The sequence below is a fragment of the Aethalodelphis obliquidens genome, unplaced genomic scaffold, assembly GCF_003676395.1.
Source record: "Aethalodelphis obliquidens isolate GAN/ISIS:26980383/991018 unplaced genomic scaffold, ASM367639v1 scaffold12, whole genome shotgun sequence".
Lineage (NCBI taxonomy): Eukaryota > Metazoa > Chordata > Mammalia > Artiodactyla > Delphinidae > Aethalodelphis > Aethalodelphis obliquidens.
The window spans coordinates 13,235,171-13,258,028 of record NW_020837956.1 but is presented as its reverse complement, the minus strand read 5'-3'; the positions used below and the strand labels follow the sequence as shown (position 1 = coordinate 13,258,028).

At 38.2% G+C, this 22,858-nt stretch overlaps 1 protein-coding gene across 5 annotated transcripts in view; it reads right to left on the bottom strand.

Moving 5' to 3' along the window:
• Nucleotides 1–21,150, bottom strand: part of ATL2 (atlastin GTPase 2) — a 64,843-nt gene extending 43,693 nt beyond the window's left edge. For 2 of the 5 annotated variants that reach the window (XM_027113348.1, XM_027113351.1), the window contains exon 1: nucleotides 21,008–21,140. In XM_027113348.1, coding sequence (XP_026969149.1) covers nucleotides 21,008–21,125 — 118 coding nt within the window. In that variant the 5' untranslated portion in view covers nucleotides 21,126–21,140. Of the gene's footprint in view, nucleotides 1–19,991; nucleotides 20,598–21,007 lie in introns of those variants that run through there. The other 3 variants (XM_027113347.1, XM_027113350.1, XM_027113349.1) reach the window with 3 other exon arrangements.
• Between the last annotated feature and the right edge of the window lie 1,708 nt (nucleotides 21,151–22,858).

Here is a 22,858-nt window from a genome sequence, read left to right as displayed (position 1 = left end):
GAGAAGGATAACAATTCTGAATTAATTTCAGATTAACTAATTGAGCTTATTCTCACCCTCAAGATTCATTTTCAACAACATCTGCACTTAATACATCTACCTTTGTTACCTACTGAAAAGTTTGGAGTTTCAGGCCAGGAGAAGGAGAAGTTGACTTACCCTGTAGCAAGCTAAGAGCAGTGATTTGGGGGGAAGGTGAGGCTTCACGGGTGCTCCTTAAATCAGAGTCATCGCTGTTGTCTGTCTAATTTCATAGGCAGTTTAGCAAAGTTGCAAATTCACTCACTCTACAACTGCAAAGTAAATATATTTTCTTTCTTTTATCTATAACTGATCTAGTCTTCCTGGTGATCCCCACTCACTGTGGAGCAGGGGGAAAACGGTCCTCAATGGTTTTAAATTTAGCCTGAACCAAAGATGTAAGCAGCCCTTTAGGTAATTTTCAGTCTTCCTCTATGCAATGATTGCTTACTTAATCATATTTTCACTTCTACCTCCTCTTTGAAGGCGGGTAAGTGCAAGACAGATGACACTTGGGTACATTTGCAGGTGTGCGGTGATTTATGTAAACTTAGGGTAGCAGAGAGGGTAGTTGGGGTGCCCTGGGGTTAGGTTGACTTGGCCCTCTCCTGATATCTGGTGCAAATGTTCGAGGCCAGTGGATTCACAGGTACTCCTGTTCTCCTCTGTCAGGATCTGTACTCAGTTCCTGCTGGTTGACCTCACCCCAGCTCTTGAGGTCCACCTTCTGAGTTTCTTCCATATCCTCCATCTGACCCCCTGGACTAGGTGGTTTATTCTACAAATGCACCATGGTAAGAGAACAGAACTTCACATTTATTAAGACTGGAAACCTCTAGAAGCAACATTTATTCATTCAATCTGCAAAGGAAAAGTTAGACTAGGGAGTCTGGAGCTCTCTCAGTTACAAAAGAATCTACACAATTTACATAATGGTATGTCAGTTGGCACAAGATGGTGATTACATTTACAGTTTAAATGAACAACTTTTGTTTCTTATAATGAGCACCTATACACAATATGTTTTACAAATTTGTGGTTATCATGTGCTTTGCAGTAGAGGGTTCATTCCTAGAGGATTAAACGAAAGACCTCTTGCTTCTCCACAAACATAACAGGTGATGGAGTTTGTTCAAATTCACATTTTTTCCTCACCTGCCTAGTCTCTTTTTTTTTTTTTTTTTTTTTTTTTTGCGGTATGCGGGCCTCGCACTGTGGTGGCCTCTCCCGTTGTGGAGCACAGGCTCCGGACGCGCAGGCTCAGCGGCCACGGCTCATGGGCCCAGCCACTCCGCGGCATGTGGGATCCTCCCGGACCGGGGCACGAACCCGCATCCCCTGCATCGGCAGGCGGACTCTCAACCACTGCGTCACCAGGGAAGTCTGAGCAGGGGCACTTTTAATATAAAGACAGAGATAGGTTGAAAGTAAAAGGTAGGAAAAAAGATACATATGCAAATAACCATAGGAAAAATGGTGCTGCTATATGAATGTCAAAGTAGACTTCAAGAGTAAAAGTACTTCTAGATATAAAATGGGTCAACATCAGAAAAACATAATAACCCTAAATAAGAGATTTAAAATACATGAAGCAAAAATTTAGACAATTAAAGAGAAAAATAGACAAATGCATAATCATACTTGGAGATATTAACAACCCTCTCTCAGTAACTGCTATAAGGAGACAAAAAATTACCACTAAGACTATAGAACAGATAGCCCTGTCCACATGATAGATGAGCCACATGTAACTTAGTTTTCCTTAGTCACTAAAAAGTAAAAAGAAGAAAACAATTTTAATATTAGTTTATTTATTAACCCAATATATCCAACATACTCTCATTTGGACTCAGAATCAATATTTTAAAATTAAGATATTTACATTCTTCTTTCATACTGTCTTTGAAATCTACTGTGTATTTACACTTACAGCACCTTTCAATTCAGACACTAAATGCTTATCAAAAACACATGATCACTTAGATTTCATAAAATTTACAACTGAAGAGGTAGATTCACATACACAAGTTGTTCCAAACATACTTAAGTTTTCCAATAATTGAATCAAACACCTAAAAATCATTTTCCATTGATATGTGCATCCATACTGACAAAATTACTTCTGTTTTTTAAATATAAACTAAAAATAAATTTAAAATTCATTTAATTAATTTATTTTTGGCTGCATCGGGTCTTTGTTGCTGCGCACGGGCTTGTTGTGGTGAGCGGGGCCTACTCTTCATTGCGGTGCACGGGCTTCTCATTGCGGTGGCTTCTCTTGCTGTGGAGCGCAGGCTCTAGGCATGCCGACTTCAGTAGTTGTGGCGCATGGGCTTAGCTGCTCCGCGGCATGTGGGATCTTCCTGGACCAGGGATCGAACCTGTGTCCCCTGCATTGGCAGATGGATTCTCAACCACTGCGCCACCAGGGAGGGCCCCATTTTGCTTTAACATGCATATAATTGACCGAGGCTGACCATTTTTCCATGTATAATGTTTGTTTCCTCTTGTCTGAACTGTCTATTCATAATCTAGGCAGCTTTAAGAAAACAAAGAGTGTAGTCCCTTTAGTCCCAGAAGTCCCTTTAATTCTATAGTAGCAAATTATTAAATGCTTAAACAGTGAATTTTGCAGATAGTTTTCAAAAAAAATGATGTGCTGCTTGCATATTTTAGAGTACAGTGGGGTACCCTGTATACAATACATAATTTAATGCAGGAAACTAACCAAAAAGGTTTATAGTTCCTATATATTTGCTTACATAATATATCTATGATATACTTCTTAGAGAATGCTCAGTCAGGAACGTTTTAAGTTTAATATTATAAAGCAAATTGTGTTTTTCCTATAGGAATAATGTGGTTCTCTCAACCGAATGGGGGTAAAAAAGCTGGAACTGCCTATAAACACACAACAGATAGCAAAACTGGTTAAAGCCCCATTGCTGCCTCTCTTATAAGCACAAACAGGCAAAGCCTCAAATTGAAATGGCTTTACTTTCAATAACCCTACCCTGCTTTCATGACCTTTATTACAATTAAGATTCCCACAATAAAGGTCAAAATTCAAATTTATAACTATAAACACTATGACCAACTCGAAATTAAGGATCATTGGCTAATGAGCTGACATTAATAATCGAGCAAAAAAATCTGGAGTCAGTGCTTAGCACAAAAAAATGTATTCTGCTCTCTACTTTTTTTATATTTTCTTCAAATTTTGGAATTTTCCTTTAACTATGATCTCAAAAAAAAGTATATCATCAAAAGTCAAAAAAAATTTTAAGTAAAAAAATTATCACTCTAGAAATAAAGCATGGCATTTTAAATCTAGAGAAGTGAGGAATAAAAGAGTACGGGTTATATTCCAAGTTGAATCTATCATGTTCAACGAAGTACAGTTGTGAAAGACAAGAAAATATAACTGAAAGAAGCACAGATCTCTAGGTCAATACAATTATCAGTCATTTTTGTTAAAAGGGACAGATTGATTAACAATGTGGGAAAACTCTGATAGAACGTATGTATCAGCAAATCCATAAAACTCTGAACCAAAGAGAACATTTTCTTAAAGGCACTATGTACAGTCTTCAAAATGCTTAAAAACTGGGTAAGTTAGCTATCAAAGGAATAGGTTTTTAGCTTCAAAGATGATTTGAGAGGTTTAGAAAGAAAATTGATCAGCACTGAAAATTCAGTGGCAACTGTTAAATGCCATTACAGATGGACTGAAAAATTTTCCAGTAATGTTACCTGGAAGTTAAGAAGGAATTCACTATTTGAAATCACTATCAACAAAACAAAGTTTTTCAGGAAGTGAATGTATAAGTAAAGCCAAGAGACAGCAATGCATAGTTTCAAGGCAAACTTGACCTAATTGTTAGAACCTCACTCAAAATAGTTCAGCAACAAGGCACTTTCAAAGTGGAAAAAGCAAGGAATCACTGAAGACAGCATTTGCTATTCAAAGTTTTAAAGTATCACCAAGCAAAATATGAACCAGATGATAATAACTTTGGATATAAGGTCTTTGGAATATTGTAGACCTCTTAAACTTGCTAAAGCAAATTCTACCAGGGAAAGAGGGTCTCCTGACTTGCATTTTTATCTTGCTCTTAAGAAGAGGCTCTAGGGAATTCCCTGGTGGTTCAGTGGTTAGGACTCCGAGCTTCCACTGCAGGGGGCACAGGTTCAACCTGGTCAGGGAACCAAGATCCCACAAGCCCTGTGGCATGGCCCAAAAAAAAAAAAAAGTCAATCAATTAATTCAGCCAATCTAGTTCAAGAAAAAAAAAAGTCCTTAAAAGGTTGTGTTAGTATTAAGTATATAATCATTACTAAGTAATAATATATTTATATTTATGCTAGATATCTAATTTATGCTCAATAAAAGCCTGAAATTATCTTGTGCAATTTTCTCTTCATTTATTTTCAAGATCAAGCATGATATAGAATGAAATAGATCCCCTAAAACAAAACTCAATTAGAAACAATGCAAACTTACAGGAACTAATGATCTGACTTAACACTGTTTACCCAGGAACCAATTAAGTAGTAAAGTCTCAGGTCATGCATAAAGAGAATCCAGGTGGTCTTCACTCCCTAGAAATGGCGACTTCAAAAAGGCAGCAATGCACAATGACTACTAAGACTACTGAGCGAAAAGCTGATGGGATAGATTATAATGGCTAGATTAACGCCTAACCTCCTCAATCAGTCTTAACATTACAAAGAGACAACCAAAAGTTTTGTGGCTCCTGATGTGATGCGTCAGGAAGCACAAGACACCATCAAAGATGTATGTCTGAGGAAAAATTTTTAAAAACATGAAACTGATCAAGCCTCTAGATCTAACTATGGGAAAGGAATGATAAGAGACACGTTCACCACCACCACCACCACCACAGAGATGGAGTCAGAAAACTCTAGAACATAGGAAATTCCACTGGACAAACAAACCTGGACAAATAAATTGCAAGAGCAAAGGGGGGAAAGCAGGTAAAAAAGGGGGGAAAGAGACTCAAGAGCCGTATCAACCAAATGCAGTGTGTGGGCCTTGTTCAAGAAAATCAACTATTAACAAATTTGAAACAATCAGGGAAATATGAAGTCTGGATATTTGGTATTAAGGAATTATTTTTCTAGCATGATAATAGTACCACGGCTATGTTTTTTAAAAATCTTTAATCTTTTAAAGACACAAAACATTCATACAATCTGTTATTTGCTTCAAAATAGTCTGGTAGGGAGGCTGGCTATGGAAAATAGATAAAACAAAGTGGGCATTATATTGATAATTGTTTAATTTGGGAGTTGTATATACACAGGTTCTTTATGTTGTTCTCTTTACTTCTGTACATATTTGAAAATTCCATAAGAGTGTGTTTTTTTTTTTAAGTGGTGAAGCTAACAAAGGCTTTATTAGGAAATGTAGATCTAAATTCAAAAGATGGAGATACAGGCTACAGCTATCAGAAGCGAGAAAAAGTCCTTCAAATATTCTAGAACACTGCTTCTCAATCTTCCTTCTGCTTCCACAGCATTTTAGTGATTGGGAGGGGCAGGAGGGTGCTGTGAAGGAGCAAAACAAAATGTTTTCAAAATATACAAGGTCAAGTGACTATAAAATTCTGAACCCACCCCATCACTCCCCTCACCCCACTTCTCCAGAAATACAGTTCTAAACACATATCAATTCTTGCCTCCTAAAAGCTGGAAGAAAAAACCCTATTCTAAGAAATGTATTACTAGCTGGCTAACTAAAAGAATATACTCAGTCTTTAGAAAGGAGAACTGAAAAGAATCAGGTTTAAAATCAAATGCATTAAACCCCTAAAAAGAAAACTTTAGGCCCAGATGGCTTCACTGGAAATTTGGTGAACTACCAACCATTTAAGAATGAAATTATACAAATTCTACACAGACTTTTAAAGAAAAAAAAGGAAAGGAACATTTTCCAACTCATTTTATGAAGCCAATATAATTATCCCAATATCAAAACCAGACAAAGACATTACAAGAAAACAAAACTACAGACCAACATCCCTCATGAACAGACATAAAAACCCTTAATCAAAATCCAGTATTCAGAATACATAAAGAACTCTTACAACTCAATAAGAACAATTTTTAAATGGGCAAGAGATGCTTCAAAGAAGATACGTGAATGATCAATAAGCACATGAAAATATACTCACACCATTAGATGCTAAGGAAATACAAATTAATACCACAATGATATACCACTACATACTCAATGAAATAGCTAAAATTTACAAGACTGACAAAAATAGAATTGGTGGGAAACAACTAGCACTCACATATATTTCTGGTGAGAGTATAAAACCATACAATCAGTTGAAAAAACTTTCTGGCAATACATTATATAAAGTTAAACACATACCATACAACCAGCAATCACGCTCCTAGGTACTTAAAAGAGAAATTAAACACATGACAACAAATAACTCAAACACATATGTCTGTATATTGGAGAAGGGGACATTTTTTAACTCCTACAAGAGTTTTAAGTTTTAAGCATCAAGAGACTATGCATACACTCCTTAGAATGTCAAGAAATTTTAGAACATTCAAGTTCTAGTACAGATGCTTGAAAATTAGCCTCAATAGAGCTGGAAGAACTGAGGCCCGGATATTGCCCCACACCACCAAGGTGACCCAGCAGATCTGTGACAATGTGCATGCTGTGAGCCACAATAGTGCTTGAGTCTCAGCCAGTCTTCCCAGCGTAAACATGGCTGCTGCTTCCCTTTCCACCTTCTAAATCTCGAATACCTTTCTCTTTCAGCCAATTCCAACTCAAATCATTCAAGGAAACATGTTTCTGGCTCAGCTGATCTCACACAACCCCAAGTCACCATAGTAAGTAGCAGACGTTACAAAATCCTATAATCCATACAGTCATAAATGTATATTTCTTTGAAGCTCATTGATTCCAGATAAACCTGGGTACTAATTTAGACTTTACCTCCAACCAGTATGTCAACTTTAGGAAGTCACTTAAACACCTTGACTTTAAGATATTGCACTGGCTAATTAAGGACATTTCAATGATATCTCTAAATTGCTTTCCAACTCCATTATGTCCTGACTCTAAGATCTACCTTCTTATTTTTTAATTTAAAAGAACTGAGTAATGAAAATTCAACCAATAAACATGATCTTTGATCGTTGTGCATACCTGTATGTTAGTTCTAAATGTATGAAGTTTTACAATACTTATTTTTTAGAGATACATACTGAACTCTTTGTGGAGGAAGACAGGATGTGTGGGATTTGCTTCAAAATAATAAGGGAAAGAAGGAAGTGCCAGGGAAGAAAGGGAGTAAACATGAAACACAATAGGCCATGGGGACTTCCCTGGTGGTCCAGTGGTTAAGACTCCACACTTGCACTGCACAGGGAGCAGGTTTGATCCCTGATCGGGAACTAAGATCCTACATGTCACACGGTGCGACCAAAATAAACAACAACCAAAAAGAGGCAAAACAATATAAAAGGTGAATTCTAAAGGGCTTCCCTGGTGGTGCAGTGGTTAAGAATCCGCCTGCCAACACAGGGGACGTGGGTTCGAGCCCTGATCCGGGAAATTCCCACATGCCATGGAGCAACTAAGCCCGTGCACCACAACTATTGAGCCTGCACTCTAGAGCCTGTGAGCCACAACTACTGAGCACACATGCCACAACTACTGAAGCCCGCGAGCCTAGAGCCCATGCTCCGCAAGAAGAGAAGCCACCGCAGTGAGAAGCCGTGCACCACAACAAAGAGTAGCCCCTGCTCACCACAACTAGAGAATGCCTGCGCACAGCAACAAAGACCCAACACAGCCCAAAATAAATTTTAAAAAAATCAATAGGCCATAAATTAATAATTGCTGAAGTTCATAATTGTTGAATGTGGGTAATGGGTTCATTACACTATTCTCTCTACTTCTGTGTTTGAAATTCTCCATAGTAAAGTGTTTATTAAAAAAAAATTAGCCTCAATACTTAAAATTAAATCTAATATATCACTCACAGGGGCTTCAGAGATTATGCAGCCAAATTCACTCTTTTTAAAGATAAGGAAAACACAAGACTAGACCACTGTTTGGAGGGAGAACTGGGCGTGGTCTTATTAATTTAATGTTATTTCCTCTACATTAATGCTTCTCAAACTTTTAAAATGCATATGAATCACCTGGGGATCTTGTTAAAATGAATATTCTGATTCAGGAAATGTGGGATGGAGCCTGAAACTGCATTTCTAAATAACTTCATGGTGATGCCAATGTCCTCTGTCCTCTCAACAGAGTACCAAGGATCATGATATTTTACAGGTATTTAGTACATAAAGATCGTTCAGTTTATTTTACTTCATGTAGTTTCTAGTGATGCTACTGTTTTCACTGAAGGAAAAAAAAGTTTTCAAGCTAAACTATAATCCTCCATTTTTCCTAGGAGACTGCTAATACTCTGACAAAACTAACCACTCCAGTCGAAGTACTGTGGATTCTATATAAAGTGAAAAGAGGCAGTGTACATAGACATCCCTACTTTAAGAATATAAATGTACAAATTTGGTCTGGAGTCATCATCGGTCACCTGGGTGAGCTTCTAATAGCAGGCTTCCCTCTCCCTGCCCAAAAAGATGCCACCTGGAATAAGAATACTGACAAAGACACAAACTTGGACTTCAAAAAAATTTAAGGAGAGAAGCAGCTACTACAAGAAAGGGTTTAACTATTTGCTCCTATAAAATAATGTTATTAATAACTTATAAAGTTAAATTTCTCTCATATAAAACTGGAACTATGATGCAAACTGCGAAAATAAAAACTATAAAGACTCCAGAAGACCTACTAATAATGTCAGATATCAGATACTTTCCCCCATCAGCTTTGCCCACTTGACCAACAAGACCATCCTGAATAACCAAGCTTTAAAAATACGTTTAAAGAGCATATAATGTAGTTCATATTTCCTTCCTCCATTACTATCAAATCAGGAGATAAACAAAAAGTTGTTTTCCTATAAGATTCAAACATTTTTCACTTGAAATCTACTCTGTTTCCACAGTAACCAGCACTGATGTCACAGAATCTTTGCTGTTCCAATTTAAAAAATACTGAAGAAAAAAATGCTTTTATGCATTTATCTAAACAGATGAAGAAAATTGTAAAATAGATTACAAAATATTTTTCCCAAAGTTTACCATCAAGTATTAACCAGCTCTTAAAGCATACATTTAAATAAGAAGTAAGTATATTCCATAGAATAAATAATGGCTCAGGAGACTCTAAGCAACAAGACAGAAATTCAGAAAAATTATATTTAGGTTCTGCAACTTAGAGTCCTCAGTAAGGTTCTTCTCTATTTTCTTCTAAAGGAAAGTCTTGCAGAAAATCTCACCCAAGTCACCCAAAGGGTCCGACATCTTTTGTACCTTTTTTCAAAGGGTGGGGAGACACACTCTTGTTCTGTGGTCCAGATTTTTAAAGAATTAGAGTACACAATACTGAAACTTTTTAAATTTAATTTTTAGACAAGTTATTTATATGCTAGAGGAATTCCTACACAAATGCACAGAAGAGACAAGGTTCCTTGTTCACTGAAGTATTGTTTGTAACTGCAAAAAAAAAAAAAAAAAAAAATTGGAACCTAAATATCCACAGATAAATAAACCATGAAATAGAGAATTAAAATTAATGAATACGATTAAATGTGTACACATAGATAAAACTCAAAACCAATGTTGAATGAAAAAACAAATCAAGCCACAAATATATAGTTTGAGCCACTTTCTAAAAATTTTTAAATATAGCACTATACCATATATTGTTTATGGAAAAAAAAATATATTATAGGACTATTAAAAAATCAGGAAACATACATACTAACTTCAAGATAGGTGTATATCTAAGGAGGGAGGGAAGAGGAAAAAAGAAAGATGTCAGGAGAACACTAACTGTACAGTAACATTTTATTTCTTTTAAAAAAAAGGATTCAAAACAAATATGGCAAATATTATGTATTAGATCTATGCAATGGGCACTTGGGCATCTATTATATTTTCCTCTGTCATTTTTGTAAGTTTGAAATACATTACAATTGTTTCTAATGAAGTATTTTAAGTTGCTTAAGAATTTACTTCCATAGGAAAGGAACTTATTTATTGAATGACTCTATAACTTTATGCTGGGCACTGTGAAAGGAATCCTCTCAAAAACACTGTGACTTAGCAATTATCCCCATTTCAGAGAAGAAATTCAAAGAAGTTTAAAAAAAAAATTCTTCCAAGATTCTACAGCTAAAAAGTAGTAAAGGAATCAAGATTTCTATTTAAGTCTTTTTATTAAGCCCATGCTGTTTCCTCTATACCAAACCGCCTTTCAACGTTACAGGATAATTCTTATAAAGATCAATCTTTGTTCCCCAGTGGTATAGCCACAGAAAGAAGATGCAAATCAGTCCATATTTTTAAATGATGCTCATCACTTAAAGTAAATCCCTGATATTAGCTCATCTATTCTTATGAGTAAAAAATAACAAGTACAGATTATGTATGGGTTTAAAGGGTTTGGTTTTGTTTGGGAAAGGTGGACTGATAAGCATCCTGTATTTGAGATTTTAAGGTCTGGATTAAACTGGATTTCTGGACAAAAACTAGAGTAACCAAAATAATCAAAACTACAAAAATACATAACTATTCCTTGACATAGCAACAGGAAAAAAAAATGTTTGCTACAGAATAGTCGATTCATCTGAAATTTAATTATACATGGGTCTGAAACCAAGTTATACTGTCAATATTTAATAAGCTCCAGCCACACCGTAAAACAGTTAGTCCCATGCACTAAAGCTTAAAAGAACCATCTGGGTGGCTTGTTTGGAATACAGACTCTTGATTCTCATCTCCAAAGTTGATTCAGCTCAGATATGGGGTCCAGGAATCTACATCTGTAACAAGCACCCCACTAACAACCACCAAGGCAATTCTGATGCAGGGGTGAAAGGACTAGAGGTGGGGATGCATAAGCCTTTATTCCTTCAATATTCACTGAACACCTATAACATGGTTCTAAGAACTGCAGATTCGGTATCAAACAAAATAAACAACAAAGAAAATCCTTCCCTTAGGAATTTATTACATCCAAAAGGTGAGGAGATAGAAAACAAATATATGACATCAGCTGGTGTTAAGTGCTACAGAGAAAAATAAAACAGGTTAAGGGAAATGAAAGCCGGGGTTGCCATTTTACAAAAGAACATTCAGGCAAGCCTTCTCTAATAAGGAAACATTTGAACAGAGAACTGAAAGAAGTGGCTATCTGGGAGAAGAGGTGAAAACATTATTAGGAACTTTCTCATTCCTTGAAATAATTTATTGTATGAAATAATTTTAGGTGTTGTTCCTTTTACCATAGAAGAGAGAAAAACACTTAGAGTGCTTACTCTATACTAATGACTATATAATCCTCAAAATCACTTTGTGGGATTAGCTAAGAGTTTCCTTATTTGTATAAAGGAGGACACTGAGGTTTAGATTAAGCAGTTTGCTTAAACAAAATTTAACATTTTGTAAGTAATCGGATCACGACGTACACCCAGGTCTTTGTAATTGTCAGATCCATCATTTTCCAACTATGCACGTTCGTTAAACAAACTCAGAAGTGAATTCTTATGTGCTCAAGATTTTTAGAGAGCTTAAAAAAGTTAACAAAAATACAGTTTGTTTAAAAGCAGAGAAGTTTATTTCACATCTTTATAACAAATCTTGGCAACAGCTATTTTTCTCTTTATTTTTTCCAAAAATCTGCTTGTCAAAACTTAATGATTTATAGTCAGCAAATCATTTATACAGTCCCCCAACATTTGGGAAACAATTTTTTCTTCATAAGCTATGTAGAAGGGCAGGTTTTAAAATTGCAGACTTTTAAAACATAAGATGCAATAAAATTATACTTTCCCATATTTAGTAAGGTATGCATATATATGTAAATAAATGTGCAACTCGTTTCATATTCACTGATTCCAACAAGGCTCAGTACACCTATACAATGTGTCATGAATTGAGGAAGGTTCCCCACCGTACCTACTTCAAACTAGTAATCAGAGAGCAAGGCACTATGCTAGATACTAAAGTAGTACAATTTGCTACTAATAGTCCTTACTCTCAAAGTTCTGACACAAACAAGTATAAAAGGACAGTACAAAGAAAAAGAGCTATATTGGATTATTTAAACTAGGGTTATCAGTGAAGACACCCTGGAGAAGGCTGTATCCATGAGACTCAGATTAAGCTAACCTTAAAAGTTTAGGCTAAGAATGCTAGGCATTATCCTGAGGAGAGCCATGGAAAATTCTGAAGCAGAGTGATAGGATCAAAGCTGTGCTGCAGAGATAAACTGAAAGTGATGAGTGAGTAAGAAGTATAATGAAAGTCTAAAAACAGGGAAATCAGATATAAGGCAAATGGAAGAGCCTGAATGTAAGGTGAAAAGCCCAAAGTCAAGATGTGACAGTAAAAATAGAAAGCGATGCATGCAAGAGCTAGCTAGTTCTTCAACATCCTTCTTTGGAGTAGGCAACAGATAACACTAAATTATTCCGTATACATTCTATTTTCTATAGGCCTTTATAAAGCGACAATGTACTAAATTTCCACTTCCAAAAGTATTGTTGGTATTGACTCCAAGATTTTGTAACACAGCAATCGGGAATCCTACAAAACCAGAGTACATACGTTGCCTCGATTTAGGCAAATAGTTCAACCATTCTCTTTGTGGCCCCCAAATTAACTCTGTAGTAAGTTAAAAGATATTAAACTCATAGAAGAGCTATTGAAATTTGGGATAACCAGTTAACAAAGGAGTTATTTTTTAAAAAAATACATACAAGTTTAAATTTAGAATAGCGTTTTCATGACAAATCTCAAATAGGTATCTGCCAAGACTCTGGAAATAAGACACTAAGTTCCACTTTGCTCCAGCTCTCAACCTCAAATGACTTGTTACAGCTGCAGTTTAAAAAAAAAGGAAAGAAAAGTAGAGCATATACTCAAATCCCAACCTTGGCTCAATACAGGCAAAATTCCTACTAAGAGAGCAGTTGTAAAAAAGAAATAGTGCCAAAATGAGACAAATAAACATCCTTCCAGCTAGATAAAATGTGACTAATTTGAAAAAAACAAATGGGATAAGAGAGTCAGAGGTTCTCACTATACTCTCCTTTTGTCCTTTCCTAAGTTTGGCAATTTTAGAGTACGTGTCAGGACTCCTTGTGGTGGAGAAATACACATGCTCAAAAATAGGGGCAGGGAACACACATCTTTACAGTTTTCAGTCACATTTGGGGGACTATTCAGTTTTTCTAGGAATTATTCAGTTATTTAAATCAATTCTTTGCTCTACTTGGCTACAGGAAAACTCATATTCCTTTTTTTAGTAAACATGCTCTAACACATTTGATTTTTCAATTGTTTCATCTAATTGCTTTCAAATACTTTTTAAGCATCCCTTTTAGAAATATTCTTAGAAAGCAGGGACAAGGGCTTTAACTAAAGCTTCCCAACATACTGCCTATCTTTCTATCTTCAAACAAGTGGTATATCCTACAAACTCTGCTAAGACCCACCCATTCTTCAAGGATTGATAAGCCCAACCTCCCCCATGAAGTCTTGCTCAACAATATTAACACACATTACTTTCTACTTCTGAAATTATAAACTTAATGATAAACTTTACTCACAAATATGCATAAGGTCTATCTGATCTCCCATCTACATAAAAGCTTAGAAACAGGGATCTGTTCTACACTTTTCTACGTAGGTATTAACTACAAGCAACAGAGAAGAAGCCCTTTTACAAGGTAGGTGCTTAATACAGCAACATAACATCAAGGGGACAAAAAAGGTAGTTCTTTGTCCAGTATGGTCCTCCATCTGCCTGTCCTACTCCATCTCTTTACTCCCAAAAGAAAACTAATCTCAGCCCATTCACGTTCTCCTTTACCCTTGAGAAGGAATAACTTCCTTTGTACGCTCAATACACGTCAGGTGTTTTAAGACATTATCTTTTAACCTTAAATTTCTAAAGTAGATTTTTTTGTTAAGGAAGCCAAATCTTGGTGGTGGTGGTGATTTGAACCCAGCTCCTCAGCTTGGAAACTTCTACCACACTACTGGGCACTGAAGCAGATGCCCATACTCTGGCATTATAAAGAGACAGTAATAAATATTCAACATCTCACAAAGAATTTAAAACAATAAAAACAGAAAAAGAGAAAAGAAACTCCCAACAGCATACCTAAATATCCAAAAGAGACTAGCACTAAGTTAATAAGTTGAGAGTTGCCAATTTATTTAAGAAAAACACCCATATGGAACCATTTTAAATATTTTTTAAAACAAACTATTCTATTTTTTATATACTAGTATACTATTTTTAAAATAATAAATATAATAATAAATATACCATTTTTAAAACATACTATTCATATGTTTGTTAAAAAACAGACATAAAAAAGAATTTCTTGTATACAAAAGAGTTTTCACAAAGATAAGAGAAACACTGAGAGCTGGTCAAAGAATACAAAAATGCAATTTAAAAAAGAATTCACGTTCAATTACCATATTAAAATTTCAACATCAACTGTAATTGAAGAAATGCAAATGAAACAGTGAGATCCCCATTTTTCCTATGTGTTGGCATTTATTTTTAATTAACACCCACTTGTGAACAAGCACAAATCTAACCTTAATGGAGACAGAATAAATGGATACAACCTTTTTGAATGGATTTGCTGATGCGTGTCTTCAATTTTGAAAATGTACAGGCCATCTGACCCAGAAATCCACTTTTAAGACCTTACCCTATAGGTCAAGGTTTATCTATAAAGATGCTTAGCTAGCATTATTCACGAGAAACAATTCCATAACCAAAAGGAAGATTAGTTAAGTAGGAGAATAATGCCATTTAAAAAATCATGTTGTAGAGATTTAATCATATAGAGAAATACAACATGAAATGAAAAAGTAAATTACAAAATTACAGTAAGATCCTAATCTAGGAAAAATTAGACTATGCATTTTAAAAAGGATGTATACTAAAATGTTAGCAGTGGTTACCACTAGTTGGTATGATTTCTACTCTCTTCTTTTTTCCTTTATTTGTATTTTCCAAAGTGTCTACAAAGATTTACTGCTTTTGGAATTAAATTTTAAACTTTTATAACAAAGCATAAATTACCATATTACTCAATTAGGTTAAGAGCTGTGATCACAAGTCCTGTTAAATCACAAGTTTAGCTGTAACTTAAAAGGCAGTAAATTTCTGTCTTAATATCCAGTTGTAAGACATTTGTTATCTGGTACATTGCTCAACCTTCACAAGGACTTTTAGCCTACTTCAGAATTTTTTGAGAAACAATATCCAAGTGTATGCAATAAAAAGCTTCTTGACTCTAAACAAAAATTCCACATAGCCTGCTCACATTGTCAAATCTATATTAAAATTAAAGGGCTATAAAACAGCATTTTCTGATGATTAATAACTGTTTTTGTCAAAAAAACTAAGAAGAGGGGTGATTTTCGTGTCAAAATTTCTCTCCAACTTATCATTCAAAATTCAACTTCCCCCCCACCATTTCAATAAAAGTGAACTTAATCCGGCTTTTAATATCTCATAAACCCATTCATTCAAATACAAAAAGAGCAGCTCGCTGAATGTGCCAATTTCACCCCCTTTACAGAGTTTCTTTGTAGAAGGCTTTAAAGTTTCTAAAGTGCCTTCATAGATTATTATCTATTTAATAACCCAAAAAAAGACCTACAAGCTTGCTAGGGTAGATATTAACCATCAGGAAGGAAAAAATGTTATTCCATTCTGAAGGCCATAGGAAGTTTACAGTACTCAAAATTAAGTCTTTAGTTAAAATAAGTATGTTCTTATCACTACCCATGACTCTTCTATAAATGACTATTACATGAAGGGGAAAAAAAGCTTTTTATGGGATTCACGATTAGTGTGGTTTCAAGTCAATCACTTTTTTAGGCATTCTTGTGCATAAGAGACGTAAATTAGATTTTGTACCTTTACTGTTTGAAAACCCAATGTGCTCTACTGGAAAACTGCCATGACCTTAACTAAGAAATTAATTCACATTGAATCCTGTAACTGAAAGACTATTTTGCCACATGATTAAATGATTCTCTAAAATTAAAGTTTATTAAAATAAAGATAGCTGAGAAGCATGAATGCTTGTTTTTATCTTATAAAAACTGAACAAAACGGGCTTCCCTGGTGGCGCAGTGGTTGAGAATCTGCCTGCTAATGCAGGGGACACGGGTTCGAGCCCTGGTCTGGGAGGATCCCACATGCCGCGGAGCAGCTAGGCCTGTGAGCCACAACTACTGAGCCTGCACGTCTGGAGCCTGTGCTCCGCAACAAGAGAGGCCACGATAGTGAGAGACCCCCGCACCGCGATGAAGAGTGGCCCCCACTTGCTACAACTAGAGAAAGCCCTCGCACAGAAACTAAGACCCAACACAGCAAAAAATAATTAATTAATTAATAAACTCCTACCCCCAACATCTTCTTTAAAAAAAAAAAAAAACTGAACAGAGACCTTTTAAATCACTTATTTTAAAAATTAAATGTTTAGTTCAAAATCTCTTAAATAACCACATATTATAGTAATAAGTACCATCAAATAGAATGTTTGCCATTGGGTTAAGCATTTTAATCACATTTAATACAATAACTCTAATCATGAACACGTTATCAGCATTTTACAGATAAAGTTAAAAATTTACCCACCATCCTCACCCACATTAAACCTTTGTCCATATTATAGGGAAAAAAAAATTAGAAGAGACTTTCTGATTGCAAATATATATATATATATAAAATAGAACAAGTAGTGAAACTGGCACATTCTTACATATGTATTACTGTGTCTTACACACAGCTCTACAATTTACAAAACACTTGTACCCTATCACCACATTTGTTCCCCCTACAGCCCTTATGGGATTATCATCACTACTGTATGTGAGGGGTTTCAAGCTCAAAGAGTTTAAACCAAGTCACTCAGCTTTTGATTCCTCATTCTTTTTCCACTACATGATCTTGATTCCCTGTGATTAAAGAAACACTACCCCCACAATCAGAGTATTACACAATAAACAGGTAAAATGTGCTACAGAGCCTAGATAAATAACGTCACTTACACATTTCCCCAAGTTATTAGTTACTGCTTATTTTGATAAATAAATAAATAATAAAATTTTAATAATTTTATTAAACTGGTACCTTAGCAAGGGAATCCCCTAGATTCTACTTGTATTGCCCAGATTAACCCCAAAGCCTACTTTATTAATTCTTCTACTTCTTTCTACAGTATCCGTCTTTTGTCTTCCTACTTTAAAATTTCCCACTCCACTTAGTGACCTGCCCTATCTTTACTTTTTAACTGTCCCATCTTCTCATTAGTATGATTTCAGACTTCATTCAACAAAGTTTTACCCAGTCATCTCTAATGATATGTAATAATTTGCAATGAAGAAAGGCCCCTACCCTCCTCCAAGTCTGGTGAGGAGCAGTAAGAGTACCTCTGCGTAGTTTCTGTGACTGTAGACCAGTCACAATCACTCCCTTCAATGGGAATAACTTAATTCCCTCACAGGAAGGTTTTAAGAATAAAATCAAAGCAAGGTGTTTAAAGTGCTTTATAAAGTATCAAGTATTATCCTACTGACATATTTTCAGGTTGGTCTTTTTTTCTGGATATCCACTTTTAAAGCTATGAAGAAAACCCTCAATAGTTCTTCTGTATTATGGGTGGTGAAAAAGAGTAAAGGATAGTAAGAAACTTACATGAGTAATGAATTAATTGGGGGATCAAGTTTAGTTATTCTATATTCACATCTCTCTTCCTTAAGTTAAATAATACCCAAGAGAGTAAACAATACAACCCTAAAATGGCTAGACAATCAGAATATGTATACACTTAAAAAAAAAAGAAAAAAAGAAAAACTGTTTCCCTGAACCCACTCTGGAAAAAACTCCTTCTGTAAAGCTATAAATCACTATTACAAAAAAGTTTAACTTCTATTCCCATCCCTTACATTTCTGGCTCTTTGACAGCCTGCCAAACAGTTTTGCTTACAATCCTGCGTGTCAAAAAGCTCTTCCAATTGAGCATAAACAACTTTTTAAAATGTATCTTACTACTAGGTCTCACAATTTTAAATATGTCTTGAACTCCAGCATCAAACTACATGACAGTCCTCCAGGTATACTCTTAGCAGCTGCTTAATAGCAGATGAATGGAAAAGACACAATTTTGGAAACAGTCTAACAATTTCAAGAAAGTTACTTTCACTTGTGAATACTCAAAAACTTTATCCTAAAGTTAAAACACAGAGGTAAACTAAAAATGAATCCGAAAATAGGTGCCTTGGACTTAAGGCCAGAATCTCATTTTAACTCAAGGTTTATTTGCCCTATAATAAGTACCTCTTTACTGTAAGGAAGCTCTTTCTTCCCCAAATAAAGAATTTCAAAGGATTTCAAAACACTTTACTAAATACTTAATCACATCCACAGATTCTTAGCATCCGACAAAGTCATTAGAATAGAAGAGTTCATAAGTGCTTTATAAAGGTCTTACAATATAACCCTAGAAAGCGTAAGCACTTCTCTTTAAGAGACACAAAGCATCTTCCTAAGACTAAACTATTAGAGTGGCACCTGACTCACCCCAACTCAACTCTTATGACTTTATCCAGAAAGCAGAGGGAGACAAAGAGTTTCTACAGCCAAAATCAGATGAGTCCCTACTCATTCACAGCCTGTTTACTCTTTAAACACAAATCTCAAAAAGTTCACTTGGTTTTTAATGTATTAATGGGTGACTCAGAGCAAATGAGCAGGGAGAGGGACTATTTTAGTCAGTCGTTTGATAGGAATGGCTATCAAGTGAAGGACTAACTCCACACACACACACAAAGACAACAACCTGTGAGTAGCAGACGGAGCATTTAATAAATGATGACCCCTATTTATCAAGTCTTAAGAATAGCATCTCGGGGCTTCGCCGGTGGCGCAGTAGTTAAGAATCTGCTTGCCAATGCAGGGGACATGGGTTTGAGTCCTGGTCCGGGACGATCCCACATGCCGCAGAGCAACTAAGCCTGTGCGCCACAACTACTGAGGCTGCGCTCTAGAGCCCGTGCTCCACAACGAGAGAAGCCACCGCAATGAGAAGCCCACCACCACAATGAAGAGTAGCCCCCCTCGCCGCAACTAGAGAAAGCCCACACGCAGCAACAAAGACGCAACTCGGCCAATAAATTAATTAATTAATTAAAAAAAAAAATAGCATCTCTTCTCACTGTGCCACAGCCTAAAAACGATGTTCATAACCCTGAGTCATAAAGCAATGCTTTTCCTAATAAGGCAAACACATAAAACGCTTTGAAACTACATCTAAAACGGCATAAGTAGATAAGTAAATAAATACGCACAACCCTCCCTCTCCAGGGTCCAAAAGAGCTAAATTAACCAATCCATCAGCATTCCAGAACAACTTATTACTTGAGAATTCCAACCAGAATAGGTCTACGGCAAACCTCTCTCCTCTGGCAGCATTTTCTTCTGTGTAAACAGTTCTGTCAAGTGCTTTGGTTGGCAAGCAATAATAAAATCAGCTTTATTTCCTGTTCTTTTTCCCTTAGCAAAACTTACAGTTTGTCATCACCTCTGACATACGTTCCACACGTCCAAGGTCTACCATGAATGACGAAGTATATTTCACATAAACTTTTCTTTTAAAGTGAGTCTTTTATCAAAATGTTTTACATTTTACCTCACAAAACCTTTATCAGACTGTGGAGAGAAATTTGAAAAACACAGTTCATACTTAGTATAGTTAATAAACTCTTATCTATGCCATGGCCATACTTACCTAACCGTAGGCTTTTACTATTTATAAGCCTTGGAAAAACTTTATGTCTTTAAGTAACATCAAAATTCTCAATCAGGATTTCAGGCGTTCAATTCACACCACAGTGAAGGATCAAATGCTAAACTCCTAAAAATAGGGCGTTGTGAGTGAGAGGGACACACAACACTCCGCCGCCAAAGCAAATGCGTCTTCCAGGGGGGCAGGGGCGCTCCTTGTACACGTACAGTAGGAGCTCACATTCAGCAAAACCGGGGAGCGAAGGATCAGGTGACTTCACACCACCGACACTTTCAGTCCGATCGGGCCTTACTGTGATCTCAATATTAGTAAACAGCTCATAATCCCAGTTTTGACAATTAAATCTGAACTTGCATCCTAAACACGCGCTATCCGCATGAATGGGTTCGGCAACCGAGGGTCCCCGGAATCCGAGCCCCCAGACACAACCCTGGCCTGCGGACCGCGGTTCCCTCCTGGAAGGGTGTCTGGAGAACCTTCCAACCTGGCAGCGAGGTGTCTCCTCCCCCCGCGAGCTGCGCGTCCTCCTCCTCTGCTGGGCCCATCACGACCTGGTTAACCCTTCCTCCCTTTCCGCGCGAAGGACAGAGAACAGCGAGTGCCGGCCCGGTGACAGGTCGCCCGGAGCTCCCTAGGACCTCCCCGCGCCCCGGGTCTGCGACCCCTGCTCCAGGCCGCCCCCTCTGGGGGGAAGGACGCCGCTACAGCCACGCGGCGGGCGGGAAGGCAGGGGGCCGGGCCGGGCGCAGACGCGCGCGCCGCCCGAGCACCCGACAGCTGCGGGAGCCGCGGCCGAAGGACCGCCCTTTCAGGCCGCGCGCCGCGGGAGCTCGGGGGCGCGGCGGGGGCTAGGCGCGGCGGCCAGACGCGGCGGCTGCAGGAGAGCCGAGCCAGCGGCGGACGACGACCCCACAGCCTGCGGCCGGTGCCAGCGAGCCCGAGCGGCCCGCGCCCTCTCCCCACCCGGGCCCTGCAGCCTACACCTCGCCGGCCCGTACCTAGGAGGGTTGTGGACGAGACGTGGTTAACCCCGGTGTTTGGGTCGCTGGTTCGCCTCCGGCGCCGCAGCCCCTCGTGCGACTGCTGCCTCCGCGCTGCCTCGTCCCCCTCCGCCATCTTGTACCGATTTAAAATTAACTCCCCACTGACGTCAAACGCCGCCGCCGCTTTATCAACCTCCCGGGAGCCGGCGGGGCGCCGGCGGGTCCTAGTGCCGCCCTCACCAGGGCCTCCTTTCCCTCACCACGCCCTCCCTCGTCCCGCCCCTCGGCGCCCTCGCTCCGCCTCCGCCCTGCTTGCCTTGCAGCCTGCCGCTCGGTTTTCCCAGGCTTCCACCTTGGGGAGAAATTGGGCGGCGCCCCCACCGCAATCGTCTCACACTCCTACCGCCGTAAGCCCAGGACCACACCCCCTTAGCTCTGAGCGGGTCTGTGTAAAAACCGAAGGGCTCTCCAGAGAACCAAGTCCCTCCTTCCCAATCGAGTAACCCAATTCTCTTTGCAGCTCTTCTCCATAATCGTTGACTCGTGCACTGCACGTGAGGTTGCTTTCATGCTCCTTTCCTTCTCTCCTTTTTACCTCCTCCTCTGCTATTCTCCCCCCTCCCTCCTTCGCTCCCCCCTCCTCGCCCCGCACTCCCAAGCTATTGCTGGTGCCCTGCTTTTCCTTTTGATCTTTCTTTGCACAGGTCTCTAATATTGTTTCCCATCTAGAGACCATCCTATGCTTTGTTTGGCATAGCTTCCTTCTACTTATGAGGCCCTCCTCCTGTCTTCTTACTGTGCATACCCTTCCCCTGCTGCTCCTAGCCCCTTACAGGTTCAAACCAGAAAGCACTCTAATCAGAAAATGAATTGTAGCTGGTCCTTTCCTAACTGTGATGAACCTTCTTGTGGGGATCCAGTGACATCCTATAGAAAGTTCAGGTCACTTTTAAAAATAACTATCTGCCTGTGGAAGCTTCTGTGAAACATGGCCCCTATTCTTTTGGATTTTTTCCATTATCACCAGCTGCACTAGAAATTCCTTCTCTCTGGTAAAGGCATGTGTCCAGGTGTCCAAATCGCTGCCTTGTGCAGGTATTCTCACAGACTTTCATCCAGCATGACCTCTAGAAAAGCACTGTGTGTCACCAAAGCTTGCAAGGTGCCATTCTAGAGGGGTTTTGGGGGCTGTTTATTCATCTGTTTTCTGTATTAATGGAAAGGGATTTGGAGCTCCTCCCGGACTTCCTAAGTCCCTGCATCCTGGTTTGATGCCCCGGGACAACCTAAGCCCCAAGCCATAAGCCCTGCTTGATGATGGATTTCCTTTCATAATCTCCCTATGAGGCCTCTATTTAATATTGCCACAGTCTGCTTTATGCAGGGTATCATCTAAGGTGTGAGACAAGATGCAAAGATGAGTATTTTTGCCATCAAAGAATAAACTTCCAGTTACAAGTTAGCAGTTAACTTAGCCCTGAGCACACCCCATTAGGGACCCCCAGAGGGTTAAGGCTGCACTACTAGTCAAGTGACCTCCTAACCAGTGTCCGTTCCACTATCAGACAGTTTATCCCATATGCTACTACAGTGCCCTGACAGGTCCAAATCTCCTGACTCCAAGGAGTGTAAAGAAGCCAAAGGCAAATACAGTCAAGAGATTGAGCGTTGTCCCATGGTCACCTCAAATCCCTATGTTTAAAAGGCCTTCCTCCATTTTCCCCCGTCAGCCATCCCTCTTCAATTTCTTATCACAGTGAAACCTCAGTGTTACTGCAGACTTCTCCCTCCCTCTACACCCATCAAGTCCCAGTGAAGTCAATTCTGACTTCTAAATTTCCCTCCAGCTCATCTCCTCTCCATCCC